This window comes from Mustela nivalis (genome assembly GCF_964662115.1).
Source record: "Mustela nivalis genome assembly, chromosome: 3".
NCBI lineage: Eukaryota > Metazoa > Chordata > Mammalia > Carnivora > Mustelidae > Mustela > Mustela nivalis.
In genome coordinates, this window is record NC_139022.1 from 103,648,232 (window position 1) to 103,657,598 (window position 9,367).

Below are 9,367 nucleotides of genomic sequence, written 5' to 3' on the forward strand. Positions count from 1 at the left end.
AGCCAATGAGAGCTTGGGGGGCGGAGGAGTAGGGAAGCTTCCAGAGGCAGATGCGGAGAAGGTTATAAAGGAGGTAGCGAGGGGCCGGCGGAGAGAGCCATGCAGTCCAAGCGAGAGTGTGAGGTAAGTGGTGGCAACAGGGGCTCGACAAGCGCCACCTGCGCAAGAAGTGGCCTATTGGGCTCCACAACACGGGCGAGGTGGGGGCGGGCACGGTGATCCGCCATTCCAACCTGCCCTTTCGCCTTCAGCTATGGTGTGAGAAGGTGAATCCAGAGAACAAGGCCGCGTTGGAGGCGTGGGTCAGGGAGACCGGCATCCGCCTGGTGCAGGTGAACGGGCAGAGGAAGTATGGCGGGCCACCCCCAGGTACGGTAGTCCCAGCCCTACGCCTGCCGCGCTCCCCCAGCCTCGACAGTACCGACCGGCACCCTCAGGGCGGGGGAGGGATATCCCGGTGCTCAGCAGGCATAAACCTCTGTCCGTTGCACCCCCTCCAGTCAAGCAGCTGAGGAAACTTAGGCTCTCCACCCACCCACCTTGCCTCCCTCGAGGCAGGGAAACCAGCCTTGCTGTTAGCTTAGGCACCCAGTTATGCCAACGACTTGGGGGGAGCGAGTGCTGCATCCGTTTCACGGACGTTTGCCCATAGGCCTCCTCGGGCTGGGTGCCGGGGCCGAACCCGGAACCATCCCGGAGGATGACGGTGCCCCTTCCCGCCCCTTCCCCCAGGCTGGGTGGGCAGCCCGCCGCCGGCCGGGTCCGAAGTGTTTATCGGACGGCTGCCTCAGGACGTGTACGAGCACCAGCTGATCCCACTGTTCCAACGCGTGGGCCGCCTCTACGAGTTCCGCTTGATGATGACCTTCAGCGGCCTGAACCGCGGCTTCGCCTACGCGCGCTACAGTTCGCGGCGCGGCGCTCAGGCAGCCATCGCTACGCTGCACAACCACCCGTTGCGGCCGTCCTGCCCGCTGCTCGTGTGCCGCAGCACGGAGAAGTGCGAGCTGAGTGTGGACGGGCTGCCTCCGGGTCTGAGCCGCCGCGCGCTGCTGCTCGCGCTGCAGCCCCTGGGTTCCGGCCTGCAGGAGGCGCTGCTAATGCCCAGCCCCGGGCCGGCGCCCGCGCAAATTGCGCTGCTCAAGTTCAACTCGCACCGCGCGGCCGCCATGGCCAAAAAAGCCCTAGTGGAAGGTAGGGGAGGGGGGAGCAAGGCTGCGGGGGGCTGCTGAAGGGGGCCAGACACATTTTGCCATGCACTTGACACATCAGTATAGAGGTATAGAGGGTGAAGCAAGATCGTAGAGTTAAGAATGCCTGGGTTTTCGACGTCATACTATATGACCTGAGATTTTTAATTTCCGCCGGTGTACCAAGTACCACCTATGTGAACTCTTCCCTTGCATTGTGTCTTAAGTTAGTCTTCAATATTCCAAAGAAACAGAATGATCTCCCTCTTTAGATACGAAGAGAGGGTTTTAAAAAAAATTGATTTGCCCTAGGCAGTCCTGCTGAGTCTGCCTTTTATCTACTATAGATCTTTCTACCTCTGGGTGTGGTGACAATTAGATGGCACTTAGCACATTCCCAGAGTCCTGGTAAGCATTCACAATAAAGGTTAGCTATTATGATGGTTACGAGGTAGACAAAGCCTGCATCCACCAACATACCAATAGGGAAACTTAGAAGGTAGCAGCTACTACACCCCCTTTTCAAAGAAACAATGAAGCCACCAGGAAATGGGAAGGCTAGATATTAAACAGGCCTCCCTGTGAACCCTCGGACTCCAAAGGGTTCACAGGGCCTGGGAACTTGGATCCAGGGTTTAGGCCTCCCCTTGTCTGCCTTTTTCCTGCAGGGCAGTCCCGCCTCTGTGGAGAGCAAGTGGCCGTGGAGTGGCTTAAGCCAGACCTGAAGCAGCGACTCCGTCAGCAGCTTATGGGTCCCTCACTGCAGTGCCTACAGCCAGAGGGCAGTCGACTGGCCCCAGCCAGGGACAAGCTAGAGTCCCACCGGGCTCGGGCTGCCCTGCAGCTGTTGTGCCAAAGGATGAAGTTGGGCAGCCCCGTGTTCCTCACCAAGTGTCTGGGCACAGGCCCTGCCGGCTGGCACCGCTTCTGGTACCAGGTGGTGATCCCTGGGCACCCAGTGCCCTTCAGTGGCCTCATCTGGGTGGTGCTGGCCCCAGACGGGCAGGATGGGCACGAGGTGGCTAAGGATGCAGTGTCTGCCAGGCTGCTAGAGGCACTGAGTGAGTCTGGAGCCAGCCTTCTCCGGTCTGCCAGGGCTGAGGCAGGTACCATGGTTAAGCAGTGACCCTGTCCTCTTCACAGGCAGCCTGCACAATTTGGCAGAGCCTGTGTCAGTCTCCAGCCCAGCAGGCCTGGGCAGCCACCATCTGTCCTCAAAGAGGAGGAGCGTGGGCCCTGCCATACCTCGGACAGCCTCCCAGCTGGGGCAGGGTCCCAGTACACCAGGAAAGCTCAGGGTTGGCTAAGTTGTGGTGAGGGACCTTGTTCTCCCCCTCCCAGCCCAGGGTCTGACCTGCCTCATGGTATTCCTTGGCCATTCAGTGTGATAGACACACAAACAACCCTTCTTCTCCCACAGCTGAGTATGAATCTCATTTCTTAGTCTCTTGATTTGTCACCTTTGTTGATTTTATTTGGAGGCTGGCTGAGCCAGAGGGTCAGAAAATCTGCCTTTTGTCCCCACTACTTGACATTCTGGTTACAGTGTACGTGATTTTGGGTTTTTCTATGCTGTTGTATTTATATTAAACCCCTGGTTGGTGTACACCTGTGTCCGTGCTATCTTGCCCCAGCTCTGGACTTGTCTTACAATGGCAGAGTGAGCAGCCGCCACAGAACAAGGACTTTATCCCACCAGGGCCCTCAGTCCTGAGCCTCTGGCTACACAGCTTTGTGTACTGCACAAGAGTAGTAAAAGTTCATAGCATCTCTGGGTACCCAGCCCAGGGAGCAACACTTGCCCAGTGAGGACCTATCTGCCTCAATCACTATCATTCTCACTCTCCTCTTCCTTCTGAGCTGTGGAGTCTTCCTCTTCCCTCAGGCCTGCAAAGAAGTCATCTGTGCTCCAAGCCTTGCTGCTCAGACCCCGCAGTGGCCCTCCCTTTTTCTTACGCCGGCGGTAGTCATCGACTACCACAGTCCGCAGCTGGGCCATGTTCCAGAACTTGAGGCGCTGGTCGTGACCACTGCTGGCCAGGAAATGGCCACAGTGGGAGAGGGCCAGCTTCTCCACAGGCTCCCCAGCATGCTGCCCCACGCTGCCCACCACGCGATTTGGCAGGATATTGACAGCCCTGGGCAGAAAAAAGAGAGTGTTTGGTCTTGGTTGGTGGGCTCTGCCCCTGGTGTGATCTCAGGGCTTTCCTGGCCTCTCTCACCTGATGACTCCATCAGTGGAACCAGTGCACAGCAGGCTCTCAGTCACTGGAACCATGCAATCAATAGACTCTGCTCTTAAGGCAAACCGATCACTTGTGGCCCCAAAACCATTCCAGTTGAAGAGGTAGATGGTGCCTTCACTGGAGCCACAGGCCACCTTCTTCCCATACTGCAGGAAATAAAGGAAACCATATTTGTGGAGGCCCATCTGAACAGATCCCTATTATATTCCCAAACCCCATACCCAGATGTACTTTCATGACAGTGACGGAGGTCAGGTCTCCAGACTGAGGCTCTGAGAGTAGTTCAAACCGGCGTCGCCTGATGTTGAAGACACCCAAGCAGCCATCCCCACTGTAGAGAAAGCAGAGCAGCAGGCTTAGCCAAAGCTCCCATCAAAGGAGAGAGCTTTAACAGGGAAGGGAAAGGGCGGCAGCTTTGAGGCTATACCTGGCTGTAAGCAGTAGCTTCTTGGCTGGGTCCAGAGCCATGTCAGCAATATACTCCTCATGCTGCCGCATATCCATTAAGGGGCCCTCCTTCCGCTGGTCCCAGAGCCGGATGCCACCTGTGTCATCCCCAGTGGCCAGGACATTCTCATCTACCAGCAGCAGACTGTTGATGGGGGCACTAGAGATACAGAGCTTCTTGAAGCATCTCTGTCCCAGGAGGAATCTACCACATTACCCTTGACCGCAACACACAATTTAGCTGCCCTTACCCATGAGCCTTAGAAATGCGTCTCTCCAGTCGGCCCTGCTCCACATCTAGAACGTGGATGGCTTTGTCCTTGGAGACAGTGACAAGTTCTGGGGAGGGAGGGGGTACTCAGGTCATGGTGCTGCGCCCTGCTCCCTTGCCAAAAGATTGCTGGCTGGCTGGCTGCCGTGCCTGGTACTCACTCTGTCCATCTTCAGAGAAGACCACCGCTCGGCAGGATTTGAGGTGGTGACCTGAAGACCAGAGCTCCTTTGTTTCTCCCTCTTGGCAAGAGTAGGAAAAGCTAGGGGGAGGAGGAGAATCAATGACTCCCAAACCTGCCAGCATGGAATATAAAGACCAACCAGTCAACCTTCAGCCTATCTAGGAATTGCTGTTTATACACCATCAAACCCAAGGGGCCTAACATCGCATTTTTCCATTTTCAAATGTTAAGTCTTTTATTCAACATGTATTAATTCAAAGTACATCTGCTCAAGACTTCTTTGTGAACTGACCCATCATCCTTAAAAGCCCCAGCTTGGGGAAATACTAGATCTGGACCACAATGGGGGGGACATAAAATACCTGCTAAAGGCAGAAGAACAGGGGTGCCTGGGTGGCTCAGTTGCTTAAGTGTCTGCCTTCAGCTCAGGTCATCCCAGAGTCCCAGGATTGAGCCTTCATCAGGCTTCCTGCTCAGCAGGCAGTCTGCTTCTCCCTCTCCCTTACCCTCTTCCCCTCCCCCGAGCTTGTGCTCTCAGTTTCTCCCTCTCAAGCAAAAATCTTGAGGGGAAAAAAAAGGGAATGGCGCCTGGGTGGCTCTGCCTTGGGCTCTGGTCATGGTCTCAGAGTCCTGGGATGGAGCCCCTCCATAGGGCTCTCAGCTCAGCAGGGAGCCTGCTTTCCCCTCTCTCTCTGCCTGCCTCTCTACATACTTGTGATCTCTCTCTCTCTCTCTCTCTGTCAAATAAATAAATAAATATTTTAAAAAAAGGAAAAAAGGAGAAAGAAAAAAAAGGAAGAGCTCCAGGAGTTTGAAATGTAAAAATTGACAGAAGACAGGGCTCTTGTACTCCAGGTCTATAGGAGCTAAAGAAAGTTAAAAATAATTACAGAATATTGTGGCCACAGGCTGAAAAGGAGGTAGGATCAAAATGGAGGTGGAACAGAGAAGGGCCAGTCTGGAAGTTCAGCTTTGAGCCAAGTACTTGTCAAGAGTGTATCACCAGTGGCTACCTCAAGGCAGATCCTCAAAAATGGCCGGATGACAAAGTCCTTAATTGCCAGGGAGTTTCAGGCAAGCAGAACAGGGTCTGCTTATTGGCTCTGTCCCAGTGCCTAGCAGGAGAAAAGAGCCCCGGAAAGCTAAGGTCAAGATGTGAGTTGGGTCATGGGTCATGAAGAGTTAAACAGTTCACCTGGCAGATACTGGAAACAGGTATGAATGTCCCTTCTAGGGCAAGGACAAGGAATGAGGAGGGTTCCAGTAGCAGGAGAGTGAAATGGCTGAATCTAGAAAGAGGGACTGGACTGGAGATCCTATAGGCCAAGCAGAAGGATGAATTTAATCCTTTGGGGAAAGGAACCTCTTTGAAATGATCGTGGGAGAAGTCAGAAGCCTGCCAGAAGGCAGTGGCTGAAGGTAGGAAAGGAGACAAACTGAAGCAATGGCGATGTGAATCAAGCGGGAGGTCCAGAGTGACTCCCAAGTGTACGGCATGAAGTAGGTAAGTAGGAGTAGTAGTAGAAAGGAACCCACCTTTGTTGAACTCAGTAAACACCTGACTGCTCTGCAAGGTAGGTCCAGGCATACCTCCTCTTACGGCACTTCACAGACACTGCATTTTTTTATACTGAAGGTCTGTGGCAACCCTGTATGGAACCAGTCTGTCAGTGCCAGTTTTCCAACACCATCTGCTTGCTTCGTGTGTCTCTCACATTTGGGGAATTCTCACAATATTTCAAAACTTTTCGTTTTATTTTTTATAGTCATCTGTGACCAGTGATTATGACTCACTCATGACAGTTAGCATTTTTTAGCAACAAAATATCTTTTAATTAAGGCATGTATACTGTTTTTTAGACATAATGCTAATACACATTTAATAGACTTATGTATAATGCAGACTTATATGAACTGGGAAACCGAAAAATTCGGTGACTGGCTTTATTTAAACGGTCTGGAGCCAAAGCTGCAATGTCTCAAAGGTATGCCTGTATTATTCCATTTTTGAAGATGAAAATATGGAAGTTCACTTGCCCAAGGTGACTGAAGCTAATGAAGAGGTTAAGGTTTAATGTCATTAAGTACGTTTGACAGCACAACTCTTCTGGTTAAAACCTTCAGTGACTCTTCACTGCTTCCAGCCTACTCATCTTGTTCAAAATCAAATACTTATTAAGTACGTACTGTGGTCTAGAAGAGGAGATAAAAAGGACAACAAAACAGACTACAGATTACATAAAAATGTTTTTCAGTATATGTGCTGCCGAAGCGAGCACTAAAAATGTTTTTCAAACTCCAGTCATGATCCATTAGTGAACTGTGATCCGCATTTTATGTCTGTGTGCCTGCAATAACAATGTAATAAACCGGAAAATATCAGGGTGCATCACACATAATTATATGTGGTGTGGGCTGAGGTCAAAAAAGTTTGAAAAACATTTTTATTTTTAGTGAAGGAGCAAACATTCAAATAATTACACAAACGGATTTAAGATTACAAACCATTAGGAAGTTTCTGAGGGCAAGTTATCTGGTGCTAACACAGCAGTGTCTAATGAGTAATCTAATTTAGCCTGGGGAAGGGGAGGACAAATGCAGAGATGCTGAGAACTCAGGGATAGTGGGGAAAGTTTTCCAGGCAGAAAGAAGAAGCCACAAAAGAGCCGAGGATTTAAGATACATTGAAAAGGTAAGAATGAATGAGTACAGAAAGTAAGGGGAAAGTGAGCAAGGACCAGATGGCCAAGATCCTAAAATCTAGATTAAGGAGTTTTGACTTAACCCTAAAAACCAAGGTAAACTACTGAGGGGTCTTAAGAAAGAGGTCGTTAGATTTGTGTTTGAAAGATCAATTAAAGCAGGCAAGAGGCAAAGTGGAGGGGGCCCATTCAACCCATTTTAGGCTCAGTATAATAATCCAATGAAAAATAAGTGTCCTGAACGCCGCCTCGTCCTGCTACTGTCTCTGGGCTTCGTCAGGGCATTCCAGCCACTGTCTTCTTTCAGTTGTCTCAAGAGATTTGTGTGGTAACTGGTTCAAAACCAAGTGTTACTGAACGAATAGATCAGATGGGTCTTGCAAGATTTGTCTCCCGCACCTTTCTCCCCTCATCCCACTTTATCCCTGGGAGCTTCCAGATCCCGCAGCCCCGAGCCCTGCCCAGCACTTACACGAACACGTCCCCGTCCACGTCCCCCGCCGCCAGGAGGTCGCGGGCCGGATGGAATGCCAGCCCGCTGGCCGGTGCTTCCAGCACGATGTCTTCCGGGGTGTCTCGGATGCGGACCGGGGCTTCCGTTGAGTCGGGGTCCTCCTCTTCGCTCCCATCCTCGGCGGGCCTCTCCTCACACGTGCGGTCCATGCACGAAGGACAGCGAGCCGCTCAAGAGTTGAGCAGCGAACCCAAAACCCTCCCCCTGACCTAGAGGAGTGGCCCAGATTCCACTTCCGCCTTGGGGGCCGATCCGGAAGTGGCGCTGAGACGGGAAAGGGCGGGGTGGGCCGCCGCAGTGGAGTGGTTCGCAGAAACCCAGCCCTCAAGATGAGCAGCTGGTCCGCGTTACCGCGGCCCTTTTCTGGGCCAGGTAGATCGCGTGACTGTCAGTGTTATCCTTGGTCACGTCTCGCGAAGTTAGGTACTGTTGAAGTCCTTTCCCCTCATCCTGATCGATGCTGACAGTTGGGGACTCCCTCCCGCAACTAGTAAGGATGATTTACTGTCCTCAGGATGGAGAGGGGGACACCGGTCTTTCATGGCTTTGTGGCATCCAAGAGCAACCTCCACGTTAGCCCGGAAGCCGCAAAATCCCCACACCACGAGAATTTGGCATGTGGAGGTCATGGACAGCACTCAGGCCAAACGCACGCTTAAACTGCGGCGGGTCTATGCTCACATTTTTGGGGCCAAAGAACAGCACCTTGCCAGTTCCTACAGTTTGGCGGCATACCCTCAGTAGGCCGGGCCAGCAGTGCTCAGAGCTGGAAAGGAGTTGCTTAAAAGGAAAATGGGGACATTAGTCGACTTTTTTTTTTTTTTTTAAGATTTTATTTATTTATTTGTGAGAGAGAGAGAGAGTGAGAGCGAGCACAGGCAGACAGAATGGAAGGCAGAGTCAGAGGGAGAAGCAGGCTCCCTGCGGAGCAAGGAGCCCGATATGGGACTCATCCCAGGACGCTGGGATCATGACCTGAGCCGAAGGCAGCTGCTTAACCAACTGAGCCACCCAGGCGTCCCATTAGTCGACGTTTTTAACGTTCTGATTATCACCGGTTCCATAAAAATGGGAACACTCTGGTGGGGCAAATAAGGAGCACAAACCCCTGGTACTGAAGAGAAGCTTCTATTATCACTGTGCTACTAAGCCTTCTAAGACATATTATATGCTGATGTCCAACCCCTTCACGGAGAGGTGAAAGTGAGATGAGGGACCTCAGAGAAGCTCTATGTCCTATGTGAATGGAAAAGTTGCCACGTGGTGTGGGGGGCCCTTGTCACCCACCATGTTGCCAACCAGAGGACTTTGGGCATGTCCACAAGGCTTGGTAATATCTGCAGAAACAGATTTTATTTTTAAGTAAGCCCAACAGCCAGCGTGAGGCTTGAACACCAAAAGCTGCAGAAATGGTTTTTTTAAATGGACAGTCAACCCCCAGGGTTTTTTGCTTTTGTTTTCTAAGTAAACTCTTTGCCCAGTGTGCGGCTTGAACTCAGGACCGTGACATCAAGAGACATGTTCTACAGACTGAGCCAGGCATACACCCCAAACCCCAGGTCTTAAATTTAATGACCCTCTAGCTATCTTCATTGAAGCCAGGTCTCTGTGACCCTTTTCTTAACTGGGACCAATGCCTACAACCATGAAACCAGCGTGTCCTTTACTGTCTGATATTAGGCATTCTAGGTGCTATTTCAGTTAAAGCCCAATTTCAACCTCCTAGGTGCCATGCACAAAGCTGTTTTCCTCACATGCTCTTGCCCTATCAAGCTGCCCTATCAAGGGCAAGGCAAAGATTAAGCTGGCCTTC

At 51.7% G+C, this 9,367-nt stretch overlaps 2 protein-coding genes across 3 annotated transcripts; one reads left to right on the forward strand and one right to left on the reverse strand.

The window, feature by feature from the left end:
• Positions 1 to 17: 17 nt before the first annotated feature.
• DND1 (DND microRNA-mediated repression inhibitor 1) lies at positions 18 to 2,794 on the forward strand. Its single transcript, XM_082725414.1, has 4 exons — positions 18 to 123; positions 252 to 369; positions 733 to 1,194; positions 1,859 to 2,794. The coding sequence occupies exons 1-4, from the start codon at positions 100 to 102 to the stop codon at positions 2,314 to 2,316; spliced, it is 1,062 nt and encodes a 353-aa protein (XP_082581540.1). The 5' UTR covers positions 18 to 99; the 3' UTR covers positions 2,317 to 2,794.
• WDR55 (WD repeat domain 55) lies at positions 2,643 to 7,919 on the reverse strand. Of its 2 annotated transcripts, none has more exons than XM_082725412.1 (7): positions 7,513 to 7,919; positions 4,316 to 4,450; positions 4,135 to 4,222; positions 3,864 to 4,043; positions 3,668 to 3,767; positions 3,413 to 3,582; positions 2,643 to 3,328 (listed from the first exon to the last, which is right to left on the reverse strand). In XM_082725412.1, the coding sequence occupies exons 1-7, from the start codon at positions 7,667 to 7,669 to the stop codon at positions 3,013 to 3,015; spliced, it is 1,146 nt and encodes a 381-aa protein (XP_082581538.1). In that variant the 5' UTR covers positions 7,670 to 7,919; the 3' UTR covers positions 2,643 to 3,012. The 2 variants fall into 2 exon arrangements, with proteins under 2 accessions (XP_082581538.1, XP_082581537.1); XM_082725411.1 differs by having other exon boundaries at positions 4,316 to 4,416; positions 7,513 to 7,800.
• Positions 7,920 to 9,367: the final 1,448 nt, after the last annotated feature.

Bases quoted from the DNA above. Each gene is read 5' to 3' on its own strand.
- DND1 (XM_082725414.1), top strand. From the start codon at position 100: ATGCAGTCCAAGCGAGAGTGTGAG. The intron at 370-732 runs GTACGGTAGTCC...CCCTTCCCCCAG, and splicing joins GTATGGCGGGCCACCCCCAG to GCTGGGTGGGCAGCCCGCCG. The intron at 1,195-1,858 runs GTAGGGGAGGGG...TTTTTCCTGCAG, and splicing joins CAAAAAAGCCCTAGTGGAAG to GGCAGTCCCGCCTCTGTGGA.
- WDR55 (XM_082725412.1), bottom strand. From the start codon at position 7,669: ATGGGAGCGAAGAGGAGGACCCCGACTCAACGGAAGCCCCGGTCCGCA. The intron at 4,451-7,512 runs GTAAGTGCTGGG...CCATGCTGGCAG, and splicing joins GTGGACGGGGACGTGTTCGT to GTTTGGGAGTCATTGATTCT. The intron at 3,583-3,667 runs GTACATCTGGGT...TATTTCCTGCAG, and splicing joins CCTCCGTCACTGTCATGAAA to TATGGGAAGAAGGTGGCCTG.